At 37.1% G+C, this 26,111-nt stretch overlaps 1 protein-coding gene across 5 annotated transcripts; it reads left to right on the plus strand.

Annotated features, from left to right (window-relative positions):
- The first annotated feature begins 70 nt into the window (after positions 1-70).
- On the plus strand, positions 71-25,686 carry PEX1 (peroxisomal biogenesis factor 1). Of its 5 annotated transcripts, none has more exons than XR_008448507.1 (24): positions 71-201; positions 2,318-2,461; positions 3,564-3,647; positions 3,890-4,004; positions 4,094-4,866; positions 6,273-6,392; positions 8,458-8,581; positions 8,814-8,923; positions 10,252-10,352; positions 11,874-12,006; positions 12,718-12,814; positions 13,521-13,691; positions 15,012-15,166; positions 16,426-16,615; positions 16,808-16,977; positions 17,824-17,958; positions 18,547-18,611; positions 19,080-19,222; positions 19,300-19,403; positions 20,501-20,677; positions 22,033-22,263; positions 23,961-24,169; positions 24,487-24,617; positions 25,547-25,686. XR_008448507.1 is itself a non-coding variant. In XM_054058652.1 (24 exons), the coding sequence occupies exons 1-24, from the start codon at positions 94-96 to the stop codon at positions 25,629-25,631; spliced, it is 3,879 nt and encodes a 1,292-aa protein (XP_053914627.1). In that variant the 5' UTR covers positions 71-93; the 3' UTR covers positions 25,632-25,686. The 5 variants fall into 5 exon arrangements, 4 of the variants coding, with proteins under 4 accessions (XP_053914627.1, XP_053914629.1, XP_053914628.1 ...); XM_054058652.1 differs by having other exon boundaries at positions 23,961-24,173; XM_054058654.1 differs by having other exon boundaries at positions 23,961-24,164.
- Positions 25,687-26,111: the final 425 nt, after the last annotated feature.

The following is a 26,111-nucleotide window of genomic DNA, read 5'->3' on the forward strand; positions in this document are numbered from 1 at the left end:
GCGAATGGTTCCGCGCCGCGTCCCATTGGCGGGCAGCGGGCTCGAGGCGGCGCCGGCAGCGCGTGTCGGGGCCGAGCGTGCGGCACCGCCGGCATGTGGGGTAGCGGCAGCCCCGCCGCCGTGACTGCGGTCCTGAGCGGGACCCGAGACTGCTTCCTGCACCTGCCCTCTGGGCTGGCCGCGCACCTCCGCCTGCAGCAGGTACCGGGCCCGCCGCGGGGCGGAAAGCTCCGCGCAGGGGCGTGTCTGTCTGTCTGTCTGTCTGTCTGTCTGTCTCGGGGTGGAGGGTATCTGGAATGGTGTGCCTATGTCCTTCCTTTCTCCTTGGCTGCGTTGCTGCCCCTTCCCCTTAATGATAGAATCACCAGGTTGGAAAAGATCTCTCGGACCATCGAGTCCAACCATTCCTGTCTGTCACCAAACATGTCCCTGAGCACCTCGTCTGCCCGCCTTTTAAATGCCTCCAGGGATGGTGACTCCACCACCTCCCTGGGCAGCTTCTGCCAGTGCCAGATGACCCTTTCTGTGATTTTTTTTTTTTTTTTTTTCTGATATCCTGTTTGAACCTCGCCTGGCACAGCTTGAGGCTATTCCCCCTTGTCTGTCTCCTGTCACTTGGGAGAAGAGGCCAGCTCCCTCCTCTCCACAACCTCCTTTCAGGTAGTTGTAGAGAGCAGTGAGGTCTCCCCTCAGCCTCCTCTTCTCCAGGCTAAACAACCCGAGTTCCCTCAGCTGCTCCTCGTAAGACTTGTTCTCCAGCCCCTTCATCAGCTTCATTGCTCTTCTCTGGACGCGCTCCAGAGCCTCAACATCCTTCTTGGAGCAAGGGACCCAGAACTGAACACACTGTTCAAGGTGCAGTCTCACCAGTGCTGAGTACAGGGACAGGTATCCGGGAATTCATCTCCCAGCAGAGCCCGGTCTTGCTGGCACCCGAGTCTCTGTCAGTGTTATGTGACTTGTACCAGGCTGCACAGTACCCCAGTAACTGTGGATGAACCTTCAGGTAGGGGGCAAATCCGAGCAGACACGTAATTCTTGGAGTACCTAAATCTTTCCCTGTGTGTAAAGTGCCTCCTGCCCCGCGAAGGCGCATTAAGCACACAGATCAGTTGCAGACAGCAGCGCGCCTGAGATGTTAAATGCTACTTCTCACATGAAAATGAGCAACCCCTGCATGCGCCCCTTGTGCGCTGGAGAAGTGGGCTTGTGTGAATTTCATAAGGTTCATCAAGGCCAAATGCAAGGTCCTACACCTGGGTCAGGGCAATCCACAGTTTCAATACAGGATGGGGGATGATGTGATTGAGAGCAGCACTGCAGAGAAGGACTTGGGGGTGCTCATTGATGAGAGGCTTGACATGAGCCGGCAATGAGTGCTCACAGCCTGGAAGGCCAACTGTATCCTCGGCCACATCAAAAGAAGCATGGCCAGCAAGTGGAGGGAGGTGATTCTGCCCCTCTATTCCTCTCTTGTGAGACCTCGTCTGGGCTGTTGTGTCCAGTTCTGGAATCTTCAACATAAGAAGGATATGGAGCTGTTGGAACAGGTCCAGAGGGGGCTAGAAAGGGGTGTTGGAATTAGATCATCTTTAAGGTCCCTTCTAACTCGAACCTTTCTATGATTTTATGATGTCAGGATTCTTCAGTTTGGAATTGGAATAGCTGCATGGTTCTGAAACAGATTGATAAAATCATTTTGGGTAGAGTGTGTGTGATTTGTGACTTAGTGTATTCCCCAGCTCCTGAAAACACTTTTGGAGTCCATGTGAACATTACAATGCATGTGAAGTTTAAGCATATACTTGTGTTTTCTCCACATATGGGAAACAGATATGCTTAGCCATACATTTCTGGAAGACATTTGTTTGGTAGATTATAATACAGAAGAAAGGAAAAGGAATTATTTTGCTTACTTAAAAACAGGCCATAAAAATGAAAAGCTATTTAAAAATTGAAACCAATATGTGTTTCTATGGTGAGAGTTCTGTAAACAGGTAACGTGAAGAAGAACACTAAGGAAGGTCTTGGTTATTAAGAAGTTAACCACTCTGCCAGAACTGAAAACAAACTCTGTCATCTTTATACCCTTTATTAACATGTTGTAAACACTGAAACTTTAGAACATGTAATTATTAAACAACATTATTAGTTAAAATTATTAATCACAACATTATTAATTAAAACAAAGCACGTAAAATCTAGAAAATATTTTTTGTTGTTTTGATCTCTCTAATAAATACAGTTTAGGTTGATTATTAATTATTTTGTCTCGCTTGTTTGATGTTATTTTATGTTATTTTTTTGAAACTCATAGGGCCAAGCTGTGGAAGTATCCCGTGGTGACCAGTCTGTATTTTTGAGCTGGATGGAAATCAGACATCGAGGTCACCAGAGTGAAAATATTGCAGAGATTAACAGACATTTAGCAGAGAAACTTGGCATTACAGATGGAGAACAGGTTTGAAATGCAATCTTTTTTCTTATTTAAGTAAAGAGTGTGTTGCAAGATACCTGAAAAAGATAGTAGCTTAGAAGTTAGTTATAAACTTCTTGTTTCATGTATTTAGAGAGTTACTTCTTCTATATCTGCTTATAAGAAAGATTAACAGTCCTGGAATGTCTCAGACATGGAAAGATTTGCTCATTAAATCACGAACAACTACCTAAATAATTTTAAAATAGGCTTGTGGGTAGGTCTTTGCAGGGCTGGAGCCACTATCTGCAGTACCATTAATTTTAGGAAAATACACTTTTAAGCAATAAAACAATTTGGGAGTTACTTCATGAGAATATTTTTCCTGGAGTTCCTGTTATTTTAAAGTAATTATTGACTTACTACCTGTTTCTTCTTGTATGACTTATTTGAGGTTTACTTTTAAATCCCTTTTTTCCCCTTTCATATGTCCCTGTGTGTCCTCTCTGAATGTGTGTTTAAATTGGCCTCAGTTTTCAACGCTGTGTTAGACTTCTGTTAATGATTCCGTCATTGCACAGAAGTGGAAGAGATGCCCAAGAGACAGGCAGAGCTTTCTGACATGGGACTCAAAATCTCAGCACGAAAAGGGTATTTTATATTAATAGGTAGAAATTTAATATAAAGCAATGGGGCTGCTTCCTGTGAAGCTATTAATAAAGGAGCTGATTTTGCTTTTGTACTGTAATTTTTCCTCATTTCTTTATCTTAGCTAAAATTTGTGCACAACTAGACCGGTTTTTCAATGCTCTAGAGTCCAGGACATTTCAAAATAAAAATTACTAAATGCAAAGACAGTGTGGAATCAGTATGCATTAAAAATTGATTGACTGTTACCAGCTTTTCACGTTCCCTTCCATTCACAGTGCGTTGAAGTCCTCAGGCATGCCCGATGCAATCCGTTTCCAATACGTTGAACATCCATCTTCTGTTTAGTGATTACTTAGTGTCGTAAAGAAGATGTATGTTCCAAGTGGTGAAGCATACAATGAAGGACATGTCAGCTTTCTAGTTGAATTAAAGATGGAGATTTTCTATATTTGAAAATAAGAAGTCAAATGTTTTGAAATAATGTTATTTTTGCCAGATATTCCTTGAACCCTGTTCCCACGTTGCCTCCTGTCAGCAAGTAGAAGTGGAACCACTCTCAACAGATGACTGGGAAATTCTGGTAATAAAACCTTTTCCCCTATTCAAATCCTTTTCTTACAGGTGGCAGAGATTTTGACACAAGCAGTTTTTTGCACGGTGCCCTATTGTTTTAGCCCCTAAGGAAATACTAAATGTAGTGGGGTTTAATTGTATTTTATATTTCAAATGGTGAATTAGAAAGAGACAAAGAGATTTTTATCTTCAAACAAATGTTAGAAATATATGCAGTATTTAATTTAGAATGATATCACATTTTCCTAGGAATTGCACGCTTCCTCTCTTGAAAAACATCTTCTGGACCAGATTCGAATAGTATTTCCAAAAGCCGTCTTTCCTGTATGGGTTGAACAGCACACTCACATTTACATCAAAATCGGTAAGCAACAGTGAAGGCTCTTGTGGTGTCTTGAGTTTGCCATTTTGCAGGAGTGGATGCACTCATTGACCTGCTTTGTTCATACTCAGGTACACTTGTGCCAGCAGCCCCCTATGGGAGATTAGAGCCCTGCACAGAGCTTCTCATACTTCCCAAAACGCGTGAACTTGAGGAAAATATCACCAGCACACCTTCCACAGAAAGTGATGTCTTGCTGAAAAGTTTTGTGAAAAATAACATGGAGCAAGAAGAAACAATAAAGGATCCATTTGCCAACCAACCTTACTTAAAGCCTGGAGTCCTTGAACAGAGTAAGGCTGATGCAAACGTGACGTTCAACTCAAATGTTCTCTCAAATATATGGAGTTTCATAGGGAGTGTTTTCTCTCATACATCTGAGCAGAAACAAAAGACTATGTGTGATAAAGATGAAATGAGCACCTTCAAAGACAAGCTGCTGAACTTAATTCACATGGATTCCATTTTTAGAGTATGTCAGTCGCAGCCTCCCAGCGTACAGAATGCATCCGCCACTCACGCATTTCTGAAATGCAATGCTATTCATATTTTTCCATGGAATTTAGAATTTATTGATTTGGATCCAAATCCTGTAGTATCTTATGGGAAAATTAATCAGCTGCTTTCCCCAAGACAGCGTCATCAAGAAGCAAAGCAAAACCTGCCATTTGAGAAGCAAAAGCATTTGCCTAGTACACAAGACAAAAATCATGCTAATTCTAAAAGGAATCAAGCATCCAGTGAGGGATCTGTTGTTCAAATCGTTTGGAATGGATTTGAAGACCTAAAGAGTGCCATAGAATATGGCCACAGTGGGGAAGCCCTACATGTTGGAAGAGTTTGGGTCAGTTTGAGCACACTGTCTTTTGGGCTTTTTATTGGATAATATATTCTATTGGATAATTGGAACTGGCTAATTAATGTGCAGTTTTGGGATATAGACTTTGTGTTAAGCTTTCAAGTATAGTAGTCTAGAATCAAAAAACATTTACTAGTTGTGCTTTGCTAAGCCACCTTATTCTGGACTATGTTACTTTCCATCATTCTCCAAGATGTACAGTGTACTCTGGGTTTCTGCACCCTTAGCATTTTTGCTCCAAACAGGGAAAATTCTTCAGTGTTTATGGAAGGATGCATGCTTTCTTCAGAATCTGATGCTAGCCACTGTATTCATGATGGTGTGAAAGTATCTGTGTACTTAGATTCAGTAGTGCACAGTGAAATTATCAGTCAGCACTTTAAAAAGTGCTTTGGACTCTAGATGTCATCAAACTGTAAAGTAATAGGATCATTTATCCTAGTGCCTCACAATGTTTGTAAGTGCTTATATATACTCTTTAAAATCTTAAACGTAATATCAAACAATTAGCTTTTATATAATTTTAACTATTTTAGTTTTACATACTATTTTGCAAGGTCACACTGGTCCTGATGTGCAGTCACTGACATTTCAGCTTATTCTGATAGACGTACAGCCTGCTCATGTTCTTTCTTTCCTGAAAGCATGTGTGGGATCAATAAAAATAGAGGAATTGCCCTCCATTTCACCGTTTGGCTATTTTTACGTAATATACATCTCACTTGAATTTTTGTTGAGAATGAGAACAAGAGCCTTCAGTTATCTTTACATCTCTTGAAAGATTTAGTGATAACAATTTTCCAAATGCCAGCAGCCATAAAGTCTTTCAGACTTAATATAACATTTATGAGATGTGTTCAAAATAACACAGAATATTTGAAATGTAGTTTCCTTTTTAAAAGGGTGAACTGGCTAGTATAATTTAGTACTAATCTCTGTGCTGCAGGTGTGCTTAGTTCTGATGCATATAATGGCCTATTTATGTTTACCTGCCCATGTAAAATTAATTCTAATCAGCAAATGAAAGTAGAGTTGTTGATTTTCTGCTATACTAAAAACATTCTTTAGGCATTTTAAGAAGTCCTCCTAATTCTTTTTCAACCTTTTGGGCTTTTTTGGTTTTAAGAGGTTAGTAGATGGTCAGCTATAGCAAGCACTTTCACAAGTGCGATAAAGGGCAATTAAGAATGTGCATCAGAGCACAAGATTTAGATACCGCCATCCATTTTATCATTTCCTTCTTAATTCTTTTGGAGATTACAGTAGAGAGATGGATGATGAAATGTAGAGATACTGTTAGTGATGGAGAAACTGATGTTGTATTATATATGCAATAGCTGTTTAACTTCCTGATATTTCCTTTTTCTTTACTTTTATTTTAAATATTTCAGATTCCAGATGGTCTGAGAAAAAAACTACATATCGAAATGCACTCAACAGTCCGAATTAAGTCAGTTGAATCTATTCCTGAAGTTCCTGTGTCTCTTAGACTGCAACCCAAACAGAATTTAGTGAGTTTATATTCTTGATCATATATTTGTTTTGTATATTTTGGAAAACTAATGATGTTGCTGTGGTGAAGGTTGGAGGTTTTTCAATGTTTGTTTTAGTTTGTTGATAGTTTCCAAGTTGTCTGTCACATATGACATTATTCCAAAGGGATTTCTTTTTTGAGTAATTACTTGCTTTGTCTTTTTACTATGCAGGTCATTTAAATAAAGAAAGTACTGTGATCCGCTTAAACAAGGCTTACTTAGTAATGTTATTTTGTATTTTGATCAATAATGCTGTAAACATCAAGCCATTGAATTTCATTTTGCACTTGGCAAATTTCAAATAGTTTGGCGTATTATCTGTAACAATTTCCTATTTAAAGGAACTGGCAGAGGTCACAGAGTGTGGAAAAAATATAACCGCTGAATTTTAACAATTTTAACTCCTAGTTTGCTGAAGATATTGGAGGAATGCTGTATAGTAACTTTTAAATCAGTCTTCCATTATTCTCAAATTATGTATGTCTTCAATGTCTTTCTTATTAAAAAGTATGTTGACGTCGTGAAGGAGAAATGTCAGGGAAAAGATGCATTTTCTGTCTAATCGGGTCTCAAACAAAAAATTGCTGTCAAAATGGCAACAATAATCAATAATAATTTTGCATGAGACCCTCATCAGCAGTATGTTAATACTGGTTCCAATCTAGCGAATTTTAAGTTTATACAGTTAGTTCTATATAAACAAAAAAGAGTCATAGTCTTAAAGAGGAAGCATCCCTTTTAGATCTTCTGGGAGAAGACATGCTTATCCTTTTCAAACTTTGCAACGCCCAGTGGATTTCCTAAAAATGAAAATTGCGGTCAAATTATTATTATTTTTTTAGTGTGCAGTTTAGAGTTTTGCTTCCTTTGAATGCTGATACTTTTCCCCCTCATGCTGAATATTTGATTTGCTAGAGTTATATCATTGAATCTCTTTGTTTTCCTGCAAGTGTGACATATCTTCTGAGTGAGCATCTGTGACAGTAAGAACATACTTTGTACCAGTTCTCAGTCTGTCAGATGTAGCTCTGGAATGACTTATTTCTTCATAGCTCACTGTATGCTTGTTCCTGTGTGACACTGGCCTGATTATTTCCTGCATCAGCTGCAATTCAAAACTAAAAATACAGCACTTGCCATCATAGCAAGGCTTATGCATGGTTTGTTCTTTATCACAGATATTCTGTTTTGGTGTCTTGCCTTTACAGAGGAATGGTTGAACTGCATTATTATTTTTTTTTTATATTGGAGTTAAAAGAATATTGAGCAATTTGCTAAAATTGTGCAAAGCGGTTACGTGTGTTTTTATGTGTTTTAGATACAGGTTTTTCCCTTTTTTGTTCAAACTAGACAGAAAGAAAGATGACAGTAACTTTAATTTTTCTTTCTGAACACTGCTTCTATGATCTGTGTTGATCCTCCTTTTTTAGATAGGAATTATGCTTCTATGATTAGGAACTCAGCCAAAATATATGTGATAGAGACTGAATTTCATTTCCTATTCCGTTTATCTAGGTGATCTGGGGTAAGTTGTTTGATCTCTTTCTCTGCCTGTTGAAATTTATTGTTGGTGCCCTTGATCTAGGTGAGCTCAGGTTTCTTTGTACAGGAGCAGGGTATACATGGAGGAGCGGGATGAAGTGGGCACCCGGAGTAGGTCTCAGGTTGATATTGGTGTGTCTCTTGGATGCTCTTTCAAGCCCAGGAGCTGAGTAGTGCTCTTGGATCAGGCAATACGGGTAACTAAAAGAAGAACTAAATATTTCCCTTGCCCTTACATCAGAATTTCAGAGATAATGTCTTTAGAGGTGGTGGAAAATTGAACTACTGTAGCAAGGACTGGACAGATGCTTTCCATAGAGCAGTTGATGGAAATGGTGTTGGTTGGCAAAATGTTATTTTCTTTATAAATAAAACTGGTTTGTCTTCTTCCATCTCTCTGCTCCAATAGGGGAACAAATGCTTCATGCGTAGGAAGAAAACAGTTTTATTACTAACCCCTTATTTTATCGAATTTTCCTCTTTCTTTTTCCCTCTTTAGCATAAAGATATACTTGAAGATGATGTTAAATCTGCTTTCAGTTCTTGGCTGCAGGATTCTGCTACTGATGATATTCCATGGATAACAACAAGCACAGACTGTATACTTCTGTCTCTTAAAGAAGGTGAGGATTATACTGTGCTGTGCTGTAGCTGTCTTAACTGCCCGTTGTGGAGTTTACTTAGGCAATATGCTGTTTAATCTCATGAATTATGGCTTAATAATGACGAACCCTTTTATTAATTCATTTTGGATTATATTGTGGTAACTCAAAATACATTAATCTGTTTTGGCTTGTGAGGAATAAAAATTGAATGTATTTGGAATTTCAATAGTTATTCCTTGTTTTTTTACAGGAATGGAGGAGTTTTTCCTTAGCGTAGCGCACCCTACGCACACTGAAGAAAATAAGTCTGAGAATATTTTTATACTGAGTCCCAGTTTACTGCAAAAGACTAATATACAAGTAAATATCACTTAGTATCAGGTATCAAGTAATTTAAATAGTTATATATGGTTAAAAATATGTTCCATTTTATATATAATTTTTTTTGTTTCCTTCTAAATAAATAATTTCCGTCTGTTAATTAAATTAAATATCTGCGTTCTTTATATATTATTTTAGAGCCTCAGCACAGGTGAGATTCCAGGCATGCCACACCATTTCCTGAATTTCATAGTCTATATTAAATGTCCAGAAAAAATAATCAGAGCAAAGTCAGTACTGTCCAAGTTTGAATATACTATACTTATACTTAGTTGTTCTTTCCCTTAATACTTAAACCACGGTAAATTAACTTCACAGTGTATCTGGCAGGAACAGTAGCTTGTTCTGACAAAGATGAGACACGTTCCCCATTCAAACCTACAAAGCTCATGCTGCCTTGTTGTTTATATAGTTTCTGTGCTTCTGTTTCTTCAGTTTCTTCAGACATTCCTTTCTCAGGAGAATAAATATTTCTATTTAATATTAGGATTCCTGTTTCCATTAATAACTCTAATTGAACCAGTGCCTGTAACTCCAGGTTTATGGTTATAGGAGTGAGATAACATTTTTTCAGTTTTTAACTGTTACAGTTAATTTTTAGCAGAGAATTAAGGTGGCCTGGTTTTGGTTGTTTAGAATTAGAGTTTTTGTGCAAAAATTAGGATTCCAATTTGAAAAAGAGATAAAACAAGAGCTTTATTTCTATTGCTAGTAGAGAAGTACAAGAAGACTCCTGTGAATTTGGCTAGTGACTGGTACTAAGACAAAAGGGCAAAGTGCATTCTTAGCAGCAGCATCGGCATCTCCTACCAGCCTGTTCGTATCTGTGAACTGCTCTGTTAGCTCTGCTTGCTTGCCTAGCTTTCCATGCTAGCAACCTGGTGAATTAGAGTGAAAAATTCATGCAGATGAAAAAAAGTCAGGTGTTTTGTTAGGTTACTTTTCAGCCAGGTCAAACTCCTGATCTGATTTGCTATCATGCCTTACATGCAGTCATGCCAGCACAACAGGGAGAGCACAGGAGAAGGAAACAAGTAGGAGAAGAGATGATGAGCTGCATTGTCTGGTATAAACAGCACTTGGCCTAACATCTAATCACAGATTGTTATATCAGTAAACATTGGATTTTATTTTGGAAATAGTTGTATGAATGACATTTTACCAGTGCATCTTTCTTTCAAGTGCATTAAGCTTCAGCAAAACATACATGCAACGTTTTTTTCACATAATTCCAAAAATGACTAATCATTTCTATATCTTTCTTCTGTAGTTATAGTTAATGTAAAATACTCTTTCCTTTTTTGTAGGTTCTTCTACATCCTCCTAGTAGAAAAGCTGATGGTGACAGCCAGCCACCTATGTGTGATATAGACAGGAACCTTCCTTACCGCAAACTAAATGATTTGGGGTGAGACATTTTCCTAGTAGAAAATATGGGAGGGAACGGGAATTAAAAAAAAAAAGTAGAATATTGGTGGAAATGGAGATTTTTTTTGAAAACTAAGCCACATCTAAAAAATTCCTCTGGCTTGTGTCAGGTTCAGACCTTGTCCTAGTGCATGTAGATTGTTAATTTTCTTCTCTGAGTAGTTTTACTGAAGGAAACTGAAAATTCCCCTGCCTGAAGGGAGTCATATGCTGAGAAGTTCACTGTGTCTGACAGTAGGATGGGTTGTCTCAGGACTGCGGATGTTTCAGAAGAAATGCTGCTAGTTCAGTGACTCTTCCTGTCTTCTGCATCGAATGAGACAGACCTCTGTGTAGCAGCAGGGGATGCTGGGGTTGTTGGAGGGTGTTTTGGGCTGGGGTTTCCCAATGAGGAAAAACTTATACGTTGCATTCTGCGTGTCAGTCCTCTTCTCAAAGTAACTTAAACCTGTTCAATGAAATTTAATTGTATGGATCTGAAAGAAACTTAGCTCCTAGTTTTCTCCGAATTGTAATCTGAGGAGAGAAATTAAGAATAGTTTTCTCCACTGCAAAAAGTGCAATATAAGTGCAACAGCTACTTGGTTAGCCTGCTAGATGGCTAGTGGCAGCATATAGCCTTATAACAGCTCTGATACTCGCCATAACACATGCTGGCTCTTTCACAGTCAGTAACTGAGTGATGCGTTAAGCTGTGGTCATTAGAAGGGAAGACAGTGGTACTGCCTAGCAAACTTGTGTCCCCTCTGTTCCATCTGTACCTTGAGAAACTTGGAGTATTGTGGTAATATGCTATCAGTGTTGTGAAATGCAGCTGAGGATATTACTGAGCTGTGGTGAGAGGCAACTGTGTATATTATTATTGAAGAGGGAATGGGAACTGATCTAGGAGTAGTGTGGTAGGGATGAGATGTGTTTTTAACATCCCTACCCTACCCTGAACATACATTGTTCATTACGTTTCTTATGGAACATTGTTTTTTGTGTAAAGTTGGAATGCAAAACTGGTAGCCTTGCTGTTTGTGGACCTGAAAGGAGCACTATTGTGTCAAAAGTCACAAAGATTTAGGGCCAGATGTTTTCAAAGAAATTATTCGCTGTTTTATTTCTGAAAAGGCTAAGAAGTTTTCTGACCCAGGTACACTCTGTGTTTTACCAGGTTGTTGCATTCCTTAGTAGGCTGTTACCGAAACACTCAAACAGATGAAGATGGTTAGCTCATATTTTCTGAGACCTACCTCCTGCTAGAGTGGTGTACAATGACTAGATAGCCTTTCCATTATGGAGCGGATTTGCAGTGTCTGTCTGTGTCCACTGTATCACCACAGCAGAATAATGATGCTGTGTCTTCATACTGAATTGTATTTAGCTTTTTCCTGAAAAGGTGAAGAACACTACAACGTGTCAGCATTGAAACTTCACCCTACTGCAAGCTATTATTACCTACTTCATGTGTACTGATGCCACCCTGGGCTATTTTAATGTTTTATTCACTCTGCAGAGGAGTGGACAATTTAGGAGCATCTTCCTTTGAACACATAAGACACAGTCTTCTGGGCCGTCCTTTATCTCAAAAACTGGCTACTGTTGCTGTGGGACTGCGAAGTGGAGGGGTGCTTCTCACTGGAGGAAAGGTACACTTCACTACTCTCTACTTGCAAACCCTCACAAATAGTTTTCTGCAGTTACAAAACTGTTTTCATTACTTTTCTTTGATGCCATGTGAATTCCAAAGAATTACAAAGAACAAGCCGAAAAAAATAGCAGTTGACTGAAGAGAGTTAGTTCAGTAAAACATTCTATTATATATATATGCACATTATAAGCACGCTTTATCAGTATGTATTTGTATTTCATGTGTATATATTGCTATAATGCAATTTCAATTTGTTCCCTTAGGGGATTAATTCACTTTGTGTTTATAGTGTAATAAACACTTATTGTCTCTGAAATATTTGAATGGAATGAGAATATAATATTTTGTCCTGTGTAATAACATAAAATGGCAGTGGAGCTGTTACTGTTATTTTCCTCTTGGCTCTTGAATATTGCCTCCATTTTTTATTATATTACCCTGAAACTAGCAGATATCTTCACACTGAATTCACTGGAATCAGAACACTATCTGTAGTCAATGTATCCACTATGAATTTGTTTCGGACTAGGACTTTGGTCTCTACTAAATGGTATGAAGACAGAATACATATATACTTCTCATGAGAAATAAAGCCAGTGTGCATACAGCTTTCCCAGCTTGTTAACTGGTGTACACTGGGACAAAAACTCCACGGAAACAGGAGGAAATAGTTCTGTCAATTTACATTACCTCCCATTTATTTTTGTAGGGTAGTGGAAAGTCGACATTAGCAAGGGCCATCTGCAAAGAAGCGTTCGACAGAGTGGATGCTCATGTAGAAGTAATTGATTGTAAAGCTTTAAGAGGTACGATAATTTTTTTTAATCTCAAATGTTTGCTGTCTGATGAAGCACAATTATGAATTTGTATTTAGTTTGAATATTTTTTCTAGTATTAATACTGCTTTCACAAACAGATGCCCCACAGTGAACATCTTTAACAGTTTGACGGAAATACAGCTACCATAAGCTTATTTCACACTGTTATCAGTTTCTGTCCCAGGGACCACCGTTCAGAGCATCCTTGTGTGCTTATGTCTAATTGCTACAAAACAGAAAAAAGTTGCAAGTTGAACTGAGTGGGAAAAGGACAAAAAAAAAAGGCTTTCTTACTCTTTCATTCACTAGCTTTCCCAAATAGTCTCGGTGTTACAGAGGCAGAGATTACTCAACTGTTTTCTTAGAGAGCTCTTATATTACATGGCTGTACTGTTTTTGCGTAAGTGCCTACTAAGCTCCCTGCTCAAGAGAAAAAGGGAAAGACTTATTAAGAGCCAGTTAGTGAAAACTGGTTAGTCTGATTTTAGAACAGATAGATCCCTTTAGTACTTTTGTAATAGAATATACGGACTCCTTTCTTTACTGACAGTTGAATCTGGCTTAATCTGTATTTATAGGAGTAAAGTTGAGCTACACAAATCAAAACATTGTAGTATTACTTAAGCAAGATGCAGTCATTCTGATTATTTGTTTCCTAATATGTTTTGTTATTAAAGTTGTGTTTCTGTTTTAGGAAAAAGATTAGTAAACATAAGGAAAAATGTGGAAGAAGCTTTTTTAGAGGCAACGTGGAGACAACCATCCATTCTTTTGATGGATGATCTTGATCATATTGTTGGAGTACCTTCTACACCAGAGCATGAGAACAGCCCTGAAACTGTTCAAAGCAATAGATTTGCCTATGGTAATAGTGTGCTGCCTCTGTCTGCATAAAAATATAATGCAATTTAATTTCTTGCACCTGAATTGTACTGTCCCTCTGGATGATGTGGTATTCCATGGCAGGGATTCACAAATTATGGTATGAAGACCACTTGCGGACCACTAGGTGAATCAAAGTAGTCCACTCGGGAGCTGGGAGTAGTCATTGCTAATGGTACATACACCACCATTGCTGATGGCAGTGCCTATTATCAGTACAACTGCCAGTGGTGAAGGCTTCTCAGTTCCTTTTTGTGTTAGTCATGCACTCAAACACATTTGCAGTTGCTTACAAATTATGGATGAATTTTTAACTGATTGGTAAGATCAATATTATAATTGACATATCATTACAATGTATCTATATATATAAATTTGATACTCACTGATGTTTCAAACCAACTAATCTTAGTTGAATATTAACTCCTTTATCATTTTACGTCGTATACTTCGTAGAACTTCTGAGTTATTTTACTATGTAACAATCCACAGATTTTAAAAATAAGATTATCAATAATAGTTTGACATCTTGCTACAGTTCCTTCCTATTCCCTAAAATCTAGGCAGTGATAAGTTGCAAAATAGGAAGTATCAAGATTAGTATCTTTATTTTTTAAGCTGTATTCAACTCTCATTCATGTAAAATTAAACCCACAGCAAAAAGTATCTTGCATTTTTTAGCTAACTTTGAGGGAGTTAGCATAATTTTTTATTAAAATACTCTTGAAGTTCAGAAAATATTATCATTGCATCTTTTTTAAAAATGTGCACTTAAGTTACTTGCAGAATTGTGTTAATACTTTATTTGCAGAAATAATGCATGCAACAGAGATTTAGAGTTTTAAAGATTATTCCTTGGAGATCTACCTTGCATCCGTAATTTCCTTGATTTTCATTTTTTCCTAGTTTACCTATTTTCCAGGCTTAGCATCTGTTTGTATTCCTTCCTTTTTGTTTGCATGGAGGGAATAATATTTCTAGAAAAGGGATCATAGCATGCAAAAAATCACATTTAATATCCTGTGATAGACAAGATGGGTGATGCTACAAATTTAGCTTTTAAAGAGCACTTCTGATGGTATTTTGTGAATGGGATGTACTATCCTGGAGAAAAATAACTATACATGTTTTAGTTTTAATTTTAAAAAAAAGCCTGTAAACATGGAAGTAAAACAAATGTATAATAAGATGTTACGGGGTTTATGCCCTAATACTGCCCTCCAGTATAGTACAAATGTCTGTTATGAAATGCAGAACCTTTTGTTATTTTGCAATTCAAGGAGCAATATCTTTTTGGTTTTAGTTTTGAAGGACCTGATAAAAGAAGTTATTTCCATGGGGAGTTTGATTGCATTAATTGCCACAAGTCAATCTGAACATTCCCTTCATCCTTCCCTAATTTCATCTCAAGGAACTCACATATTTCAGTGCTTCAAATCTATCCAATCTCCAGATCAGGTAAATTCAGTTACTTATTAATTTGGTTAAAAAGTTGTTTGCCTTCCCTGCAGCCTCAGATACAATACCAGAACAGCTACAAAAATAGCAGGTTACACCCAAGAACAATCCAAGGATGAGAAAAAGTATTGAAATCTTAGAAGTTCTTTCATGATACTTCAGTACTTCAGAATTTACATCTGTCATTATAGAGAAATTAAAAAAATAATCCAGTGAAAACTCCCAGTTGACCCCACTCTCCTCATCTTCCATGGCAAGAGAAGGGTGTATTCAGAGGACGTGTCAGTTCAGTGTAAAATAAGTCAGGTTGTCTAACATGGGTGAGGTATGTAGTCTTCTTGTTGCCTGTAAGGGACTCTAGAAGATCAGCTTTGAAAACGCGTAAGTCGCTAACAGTTAGATAAATGAGATTAAACCAAAGTGTGTTTTTTGATTGCTCAGAGGAATGAGTATGTCCCTAAAACATGCATTTTAAAAATATTAAAACTAAATCTTAATTTTTGGGGAAGATTTTGGTTTGGTTTTCTATATTAATTATATGCTGCTACTTTCCATTTCGAAAAGTAAAAAGGATAGAGGGGGAAGAATAAACAGTAACTTCATTGCAGGAGAAAGCAGCACCTTGTATTTCTGCGTGCCCTAATGGCATGACGAAGACATGTCAGTCATAAAATAACATGAGTTGTTCCTGCCCATTTGGCTTCTGTCACAGGCTAGCAATTAAAAGCCATTGAGGAGGGAATTCTGCATTAGATACACAGTCCCTTTCTCATGCTTCTTCAAAATCTGCCTTTTATCATTTAATACTAATACATGAATAAGGGTGTGACATCACTGAAAAATATCTCAAAAGATACCAAGTTATCAGGTATGTTTTTATCTAATACAATATATTTAATCTCAAATATGTTCTAGTAAAATCAGCAAAATGGAAGGTGTTCCTTTTCCCGTGAAACAGAAAAAATAGGTGTAAAACAGTAGAATCTGAGGGTAGAGGGTTGTTTGCTTATTGTTGTTGGATTTAAGATGGCTGTGGCAACATAAATATTTAAAGTTTTGAAACTAGTGAATTTATTGAAATTCACCTGAAGAACTGACTTTTGTTTGTATTCGTACCTGCTCAGATTTGCTTGGAAGCTTGGTGACATGTAAATATTTAATGAAATTTTTGTAACTCGTATGTATTTCCTTTTTTAATTTCTGAAATCCGTATAAATAGTAAATTCAATATACACTTGCTGCACAATTCTGTTTTTCAGAAGCAAAGATGTGAAATGCTGTATTCCATAATAAAAGAAAAGCTTAATTCTGATACAAAGAAGTTCTCTGATCTTGACCTCCAATATATTGCAAAGGAAACAGAAGGCTTTGTTGCTAGAGATCTTACTATGCTGGTTGATCGGGCTGTACATGCCTATGTTTCCTACAGGAAGGCTTTTCAAAGTGGTGGTATGTTGACAACAAAATCTCTTATTTCGTAGTCTGTTATGAAGAGCCTGTGCTGTAATACAGGAATAAAAGGCCAGGATTTGTGTTTTATAGTTAAAATTTGTTTAATTGTTATGTGAGGAGTTTCTTACTAGTAGGCTGTGTGTTTCTTTGTTCAGGATTTCTTTTTCCTTTTTTTTTATTTTTTTAAAGCAGAATTTAATCTGTCAACTATGGATTTTCAGAAAGCTCTGAAAGATTTTACTCCGTTAGCTTTGAGAAATGTCAACCTTCATAAACCTAAGGACATTGGCTGGGACAGCATTGGTGGCTTAAAAGATGTGAAGCAAATACTCATGGACACTATCATGTTACCTGCAAAGGTACCCAATTCTTTTAAATTAGTTACTTGAATTTTGTACATAATATTAGTAAGGGAGGAATGATTTTTAAGACGTGACATTGTATTTGACAGAAAGACAACAAGTATGATTTTAAGCTCCTTTTGTAGCTTCCCAGTCTTCAGCTGTCTTCATCTACTGGAAAACTTTCTCCTTCCACTTCCTTCTTCCAAATACAAAAGGCAATGACTTGTGCTTTTCTACAGATCGTGTGTTGCTCTAGAATATTGTTGTATCACTGACGTCTTTGCTACATGCTCTGTTCCAGGGTTTGTGATTAGCCTCTGTGAAGATAGCATTTCCAGCTGTCTTCTGCAGTGTTTTGACTAGAGAATTACTTTCTCTTGGATGAATGCCAGTCCATCAATTCGCCTTTATTTTACTTTGGCCTCTCCGCCTTGCTTAAAACTTCCAGCACTGAGATGAGCCATCTATTTCAGTCTTCAGAGAAATGATTGAACAGTTTTCTGTTTAATGGACAGAATCGTTTATACTACTATAATTTAATCACATTGATCAGTTAAACAGGAATTTAGAAGTACCAATATGGATATTATAAAGCTCTAGTGCATCACTTTTCTGTCCTGTTTCTGCTTGGCAGAAAATGCAACTTGTTTGTATTTTAAGTACCCGTGAAGCCTAGGAATCCATTTCAGCCATAAGTAAACTTAACAACGGTCCAGGTGAGCTCCTTGATAATAATGTGGAATAAGTAAATTAGATGTGTTATTAGACAAAAAAAAAAAATCAACGCTAATCAGTGATGTTACAGTACACTGCAGAATACTTATATCTTTTAGAATGTGTCTTGTTGAAACCCTTTTTCAGTATCCAGAATTATTTGCAAACCTGCCTATACGACAGAGATCAGGAATCTTGCTGTATGGGGCACCTGGAACAGGAAAAACACTGTTAGCAGGAGTAGTTGCTCGAGAGAGTGGAATGAATTTCATTAGTATCAAGGTAAGAAGATTTTGAAGATTAATTGATTCATTTTATTAACTGAATGAAATTGCATAATGTAATACCTGTGAGTATGTGTTCATGAGGGCAAAATACCAAAGTAAGAAACTCACATTTAAAACTTGGTATGTGTCTGAATATCCCACCATCTGACTTCTAGAACTTCAGTTTTATTACTGAAATATTTTGGTATTATTCACTAGACAGAATGACAAGACTTAATAATATGTTCTTAAGTTTCCATTTCTTTATATAAAGATCCTGGATTTTGGTTCCACTGGACAATGAAGTTGAGCAATGTGTTTTAAGCTTATTTTTAAAATACAACATAAGTTGTTGCCTTGTGATACTGTAACATATGTTCTGTTATACTAGAAAAATGGAAATTATTATTTTAAAATAAGTTGGAATGCTTACACGATTATTTTCACTTATTTAGACCCCTCAACTCTTTTGTTAAAATAAGTCACTCTTTTGATTACAAGAAAATTCACTCTAGTCTATGAAATCTATGCTGCTGTTGAATTACACATTAAATCTAAGAAATATATTGTGAATGTTCTTTTCTGATTTCTTTTTTTGTTTTAGGGACCAGAGCTGCTTAGCAAGTACATTGGAGCAAGTGAGCAAGCAGTTCGAGATGTCTTTAACAGGTTGGCTTTGTAAAAATTTATGACACTATCAATGAATTTTTGTGGTCGAAGCTCCAGCTCTGAGAAATAATTCTGTTATTCTAGGAGAATATGCGTGCTATTGGAACGTATGTAGCCTTTGTTCCTCATGTAGTTCGTAGTGCAGGTGGTCTTAGTGTTAGATGTACATAAGCCAAGACCTCATCTGCCATGATTGGATTTTAGAGCTTTCATATATATTGACACAACAACTGAGTACTTCAGAAATTATGAGGTGAGTACACGGTATGTCATAAAAATGAACAGTGATTCCATTGCAATACAATTCTTCAGAACCTCTTAATTTCTACATAAAACAGGTTTTCTGTTCTCTTGTTAAAGATAACTGTTCTCTGAAGCAAAAAACAATTACCTTTAATATTTCTAAGCAGTTTTACCTGTGACCCAAACTTAAACAGAATTTAAGTGCTGCATTTTTTTTCTTTTCAGAGCACAGGCAGCTAAGCCTTGTATTGTTTTCTTTGATGAGTTTGATTCTATTGCTCCTCGACGAGGTCATGACAACACAGGAGTTACAGATCGAGTGGTTAATCAACTGTTGACTCAGTTAGATGGTGTAGAAGGCTTACAAGGTAATAACTCATCTGTGTGCTCCTTTTCATGCAAAAGTTTAGCAAATGTTAATGATCTCTTTCTGCACTTTCCAAAGGGGTTTATATGCTAGCTGCTACTAGTCGCCCGGATTTGATTGATCCTGCTTTGCTAAGGCCAGGTCGACTGGATAAGTGCCTGTACTGTCCACCTCCTGATCAGGTGAGGAAACGAAACAAGGCAAGGAAAAGATATCAATTAATGGCCTTTATTCTTTTCTTTACATTTTGTGGCATTTCAAACCAGGAAAAATTGGACTTAATTGCCCAGGTCCAGTTATACAACCGTATAAAATGTTTCACTGATATTAGTGTCAATGTGTTCACATAGAGCTGGGGAAAGACAAGGCTCTTTACCACACTCTTCAGGATCAAATCATGTTCCTGTGGATATAGCTGATTTAAAAAGAAAAAGAAAACTAATCTACGGGAAAAAAAAATTGGACGCTGGGTAGTGTTTATCATGTTCTGTGTCTTTCTCTGAATTGAGTCCAGTGGAACTGCCATTTGCTTGAAGTGATGAACCATCACCATTTCCAACCAACTGTTGAATTATGTGAAGTTTTCTGTGCAGTTTTATTCCAAATGCAGTTGATCCCACTCTCCTTTACCTAAATTTAATTTGGAATATTCATAGATAGGAAAGGAATGCTTCCCATTGATTTTAGAGGGGTTTGGATCAGGCCTTTGAGGCCGTACAACATGGGTTTTTAATGAGAAAAAAGAAGTGCTGTTCATTTTCAGATTAGTTGGCACATTTAACAAATAGCATGTCATTTTATTCTGAAACACATGTGAAGGAAATGATCCTGTGCCTTAAGAACACAGATAAATTTTCTTTTCCTTTCTTTTTCCCCTCGTAAATTTCTAATTTAGAATATGATCAGATAAACAGAAGTTTTTCATTTCTGTAATACTTCTCTTTGCAAAAGGACATATAAGTAGCGGAGTTCACTTCATATATATATATAATATATATAAAAATCACAGATATCAACTGGATATTTAGAGACATATATTTCTCTGTATACTGTTCAGTACAGTTCCTCTTGGACTCCTCAAGAAATTGTAACAAAATGTGCCTATGTTTTAAAAATCAATTACTTTACAGTATGTCCTTTATGTACTATCACTAGATACTATTTTCTTTAAAGATCATTCCTCTCTCAGACAGGAAATTGCTTGTGACAGGGCCAAAGCACTATCTAGCAATGAGGACAAGGAAAATAGCTGACATTTTTGTTTTCTCCCTTTTTGCAGAATTCACGGTATGAAATTTTAAAAGCTCTCAGTCATTCCCTGTCCTTGGCAAACGATGTGGACTTCCAGGATTTGGCAGCTAAAACAGAACGGTTCACAGGGGCTGACCTAAAGGCTTTATTGTATAATGCCCAATTAGAGGCAATCCATACTAATTTAGGTTCAGGTTTAACGCAGGTAAATAAAATGTATTTATAATAATGTGACAAATTAGTTTAAATACTTCTTAAACACAGTGGTTTTTCATGTTATGGTAGGTGTTTAATGTGAAATAGATTTATATAAGCCAAATCTGTTTATCATTGTTATGTGGAATGGCTGACAGATCAATAGGAGTGATCACACACAGAGTTTCTTAGAAGCAGTTAGCAAATTCAGTTTTGAGATGGTACATTTTGGATGATGGAGGAAGTAGGGAATTGGTGAGTTTTGTGGAGTTTTTCCAGCAGATTGTGATCTGAGGTCAGGAGAGAAGTGGCAAGTTGCATCTGAAGTGACCTGCTCTGGTTCATCTTCCAGGCACCAGCTCTTATTTGCACTTATAAGGTACAGGATCCCACCCTTGGTTTATAGCCCTTATGTGACTGACGGGTCTTTTTCTCTTTAAGCCTCCATTCAGCCACTCTTCCTCACATTTTTAAAGCCTGTCTTCTGGTTCTAATTGGAAAGGGTCAGGCATGACTTCAACTACTTGGAGGTCAAAGGGAAGGGTTGGGTCGGAGCGCAAAAGCAAGGAGACTCCTTGGGTTCTTTTTTCCAAGCTGGGATGGGGCTCTTCATATTGGGTGGCATCTGCACCATGTATTCCCTAACAATCCCCCTTCACTTGTAGCATCAGTAGATAAGTAAGTTGTAAGGATACCTGATGATTTGTCTTAGGCAGCAGTTTCCAGAGTGGTGTGCACCCACCCCAGGTGGTGCACAAGGCAATCCATTGAGGTGCAGGAAGAAACTACTGAAACTTCAATAGTACACGTATATAAATTACAAATAAATATGTATATATATTGGGTAGAGTGTGCTTAGAATTTTTTTAGTGATGGAAGTACAATCATTTGGAAGCAACATCATTTCCACATCAACACTTAAAATGTGTTGATTGACTAAAGATGAGTACAGCAATTAGGTACTGTAAAGGTAGGCTCACCAGCCTCCTAGACCACTTTACACAGATACTAAATTGCTGGGAGGGAATGGTTGAGACAAAAGCAGTATGGTTCTACAACAGAAAATGTACATGAAGTTTTCCAACACTTGCTGTTACTGAGTGAGAGGGTTTGTAACACAAATAAAAACTCGAGATTATCTCCTCAAATTATTTTTCTAGCATGAAGACGGAAAGTTTGGCTTATAGGCACTGGATTTTCATAGCAAAATATTTGGAAGTTTAGTCACAAAGAAAGACAGATTGCTAGAATCAAATGTAAATTAATACTTCAATTTGTACTGTATATGATTTATTTTTCTTTAATGTATTTCAGATTGCACTTAGTCATGAGTTAACACTTCCAATGTTCTGTTCTTTGTCACAGGATTTTGGTTCTCGCTCTGATAGTGACTTCAGTCTCTCTTCCATGGTTTTTCTAAACCACAGCAGTGGCTCAGATGATTCAGCAGTAGATGGAGAAGCAGGGCTAGAGCAATCTCTTATTTCTTTAGATATGTCTGACTTGCTTCCTGAAGATCCAAGGTCCAACATGTATCGTCTTTATTTTGGAAGCTCTTATGAATCAGAGCTGGGAAATGGAACTCCTTCAGAACTGGTAAATTACTTACTTAATATTTTGAGTTTTCTAAATATTATCAGTTATGAAGCGGAATAACTCTGCTAGGGAAATGATTTTGTAAATACAATTATGTCTGCTTTGTCCTTCAGACTGTCTTCATCCTATAACTTGTGGTATGTGATGGGGAAGGAGATGGAGGGATATCATCTGACAAAATACAGTATGCACTTCTCTGCAGCTTTGCCGGACTTTAACATCAAAAGCCAAAAATAACAGATTCAGATTGTTTCCAAAAAGTTGATGCTTTCTAAAACTAAATTGCTCAAAGTTCTGCCTGAGCAAGTTTATCCATCATTTTGATGAAAAACGTGGGATTTTTTTTAAGATACTTTACAAGCAATTTGCTACACACAAACACAGCAACCCTTCCCTTACCAATTTTTTTACCAGCCTTTGGAAGAAATTCTGCACCAGCTGAGTAAGATCAGTCACGTCACTTGATTTTTAATACTTTATAATGCTTTATAATGAAACAAATTGCATTCATACTAGATCTTACCTTCTGGTCTTAGTGGCTTGTTGCCTTCCTAAGTTGATTACTAAGACAGGTTTTGACTTTTTGGTGTGTTTTGTTTGTGGTTTTTTATAACTTAGCTTTATTACTAAACAGTGACCATTCAGCCTCAAGAATTAAGTCATAATCTTAAGAAACAACAAACTTTTTTTCATATTCCAGTAGAGCACGCATTAGTGTACATCTGACCATGGGATTGTGTGAACAATAGAAGTAAACCTTAGTTTCCATCATTGCTCATAAGAAGCAAAATTCCTATTGTTGTAGTACCACACTGTGTAGAAAGCAGCACATTTTTTTGGCTGGCTTGCAGATAGGGCTGTGCTGGTTGGCTACCCAGCACCTACCTAGTGGCCAGTTGGCCAGCTTGTCTCATTTGGCTGCCAGGCAAGCAAAACAGAATGTGCTGCCACTGAGCTCCTTACGATGGACACATGACTTCAGAGTTTGCGTGTGATCCACAGGACAGTAATTCTCAAGATCTGTTGTGGAACTGTGATTACAAGTAGTTATCAAAGTGGTTAGACGCTTGTTGTCTTGCATTGATTCCTAGAGACAAAAATAAATTCTCTTGACATTGGAAAACTAATTACTGACTGTTAAGGTGCTTTTGTATGTTTTATCTTGCAATATAGATGATGGTGTTCCATTAATACACCTTTGGAGACTTCAGTTTTCCTCTGACTTTCTAAGTTCTTCAGCAAGGCTAGAAGGAATTTGATCTCTGAGTTTGTTGAAATTTATAGTTACATATTTTATCAAGAGCACAGAGAATTTGGAGGTGATGACTATTTAAATTATCAGTCATTCCAAAGCTACATAAACTTGCCCAGATTTAAGAACCACTGATTTTCATACATAAATAAAACAATGGACTTAGTAAACTTTTATTCTTTCTGAGATAGGCCATTGCAAGATACTTAGATTTGTTCCAAGCATGAAACACTTCATTTTCAAATTTGTACTTTTCCACAAACACCTTGGCAAATTAATCTAAATCTTTCTGTTCAGAAAGTTATGTACGTGATATATTTTTAAGAGAAAGTACTCTTTTTTTTTTTTTGCCAGTAGGGGCAAGGTTATACTGAATTGTAGACTGATGGAGTTGCTTTTTTGGATTTATAATGAGTCAATGTATTTCTCCTTGTGGTCAATTTAGAGTTCTTTGTGTTTTTCTGGACCAAACTCCATAACTCACGATTTTATCAGCATGACTCAGAGAGAGGCAGCATCATCACAGCCTTCAGTGTTTAGAAGAACAGTTTCTCAAGATGACTCCCTGGAAAATAACCAGGAGCAGCAAATGGAGCCCCCAAGGACAGAAAACAGTGCTATCAAAACCAATTACAGAAGCAAGAGAGGAGTATGGCAGGTTTTTTTTATTATTTAGTCTTAACCCTCTTCTGTTGTTTTCCTACATTTCTCAGTATTTCAATTACTAAATTCTGCAGTAGTAAAAATATAATGTAGCAAAAATAGCAAAGATGATAAATTTTACCTATTTTAGGAAAATAAGCCAAATCTTAACATTCATATAACTAAACAGTTACTTCTGTATTATTAATATCGGAGGGGGAGAAATTGTGACTGTATAATACACTGAGGAGGTTCCAGAGTCAGTGATATTCATGGCACTATGTTTCAGTGGTAATTTTATGTTGTCTGTTCGTGGCTCTCTTTTCAAGGAGGACAACACCCTTAATCAGTCAGTGCTTGCCAAGAACACTTTAATTATTACCCAGTCCCATCTGATGACTGCACTTGAGGGTATAAGACCATCCATTAGCCAAGATGACTGGAAGAATTTTACTGAACTGTAAGTATTAATTTTTTTAGTAATTGTAAATTCCGTGGAGATTTGGACTTTTCTTATTCCTAACTCATGAGAAAGAGAACAGTTATTTAATATGAGAAGTGGCAGCAGAGTTGAATAGCTTCTGACAGCAATCTTTTTCAGAAATATTAAATAACATATCAGGAAAGGTGAAATATTTTACCAGTGCATTATCTTTTATTGCAGGTCCTACATTTTTATTAATGTAGGACCCAGAAATTCTAATCACAGAGCAGAAAACCCTTGTATTTTGTTAAGAGCTATAGCGGTATAACAAGGCACCAATTCGCTAAGACTTTGAGCTAGGTCCTTCCTGTTCCCACTGAGTAGTAGCCCCTTGTATCTTCAAAATGCTGGGCTTTGACTCTCCATAGTGCTCTTTGTAGCTGCCATCTTTTGGAAAAGGCAGTAATCTGCAGAAGTATAAACATACTGAAAAGGAGAATGTATCTCCTTAGACTTGGAAATGAGTGGAGTGCAAAAGCTGGAAAAAGGCATCAGGCTGTTCTGTGATCTCATCTGACATGAAGACTCCTTTTAACGAGTTGTCCTCCTCAGCTGAAACATGGATAAGCAGATCGTATAGCAGAGGAAAGAGACAAGGACAGGAGAGGAAAGGAGGAAGAGGAGAGATGCTTCCCAGGAGTCTATAGCACACTGTCCATTTCTGTTCTTTGTCCTCCCTTCCCCCACCCCAAAAAAATTCTAAAAAAGGAGAGGTGGGGAAGCTGGGCAAGGAGCTCCGAGTTCAGTTTGTGGATGAAAACTCCTCAGGTCCCCAGGTCTGAGGAGACATGCACTCGTCCATAAAAATATACTTAGATTCTGTGTTGCATTAATGTGTATCTGAAGAGGCATATACAGAGAAAGGCATTTCATAAGCATTTGCTAATATTTGTTTCTGATTGCAGGTATGATAACTTTCAGAACCCCAAGAAGAGGAAAGGACAAGTTGGCTCAACCTTCAGACCAGGACAAAAAATTACTCTAGCTTAGTAACTTGTATTAGCTTGTAATTGTAACTGAAAATTACAAATGTGATTAAATCAGATTATTTATAAAAAATACAGATTTATTAATGCAGCAGTTGGAGAAAGTTTCTTTTAAACTTAAACTGTAAAATTGTTGCATTTTATTTTGAAGAAAATTGTTTTCCTTCAAATTCATATTAAATTTTGAGAGAACATTGGTTACATTCTATCCAGTTGTTTATCACATAAAATTTTTTATTTTTCTTTTTATCAATACGATTGCCAAAACCTAACAGTGATACAAAGGCTTAGAGAAGTGTGGTACTTCATATGTTCATCGGTAGGCAACTGTCTAATGCATCCAAAACTACTATAGCAGGAAAAAAATAATCGTATCTTGTTTTCTGCCACTCTTTATTATTCAGAAAAGTATCAAGTTGCATTGCACAACTGTATCTTCTTGGAGATCTGATGTTAGAAAGCTTTCTAATGTTACATACTAAAA

Source organism: Cuculus canorus, chromosome 2 (genome assembly GCF_017976375.1).
Source record: "Cuculus canorus isolate bCucCan1 chromosome 2, bCucCan1.pri, whole genome shotgun sequence".
Taxonomy (NCBI): domain Eukaryota; kingdom Metazoa; phylum Chordata; class Aves; order Cuculiformes; family Cuculidae; genus Cuculus; species Cuculus canorus.

Bases quoted from the DNA above. Each gene is read 5' to 3' on its own strand.
- PEX1 (XM_054058652.1), top strand. From the start codon at position 94: ATGTGGGGTAGCGGCAGCCCCGCCGCCGTGACTGCGGTCCTGAGCGGG. The intron at 16,616-16,807 runs GTATGTTGACAA...ATTTTTTTAAAG, and splicing joins GAAGGCTTTTCAAAGTGGTG to CAGAATTTAATCTGTCAACT. The intron at 24,618-25,546 runs GTAAGTATTAAT...TTCTGATTGCAG, and splicing joins TGGAAGAATTTTACTGAACT to GTATGATAACTTTCAGAACC.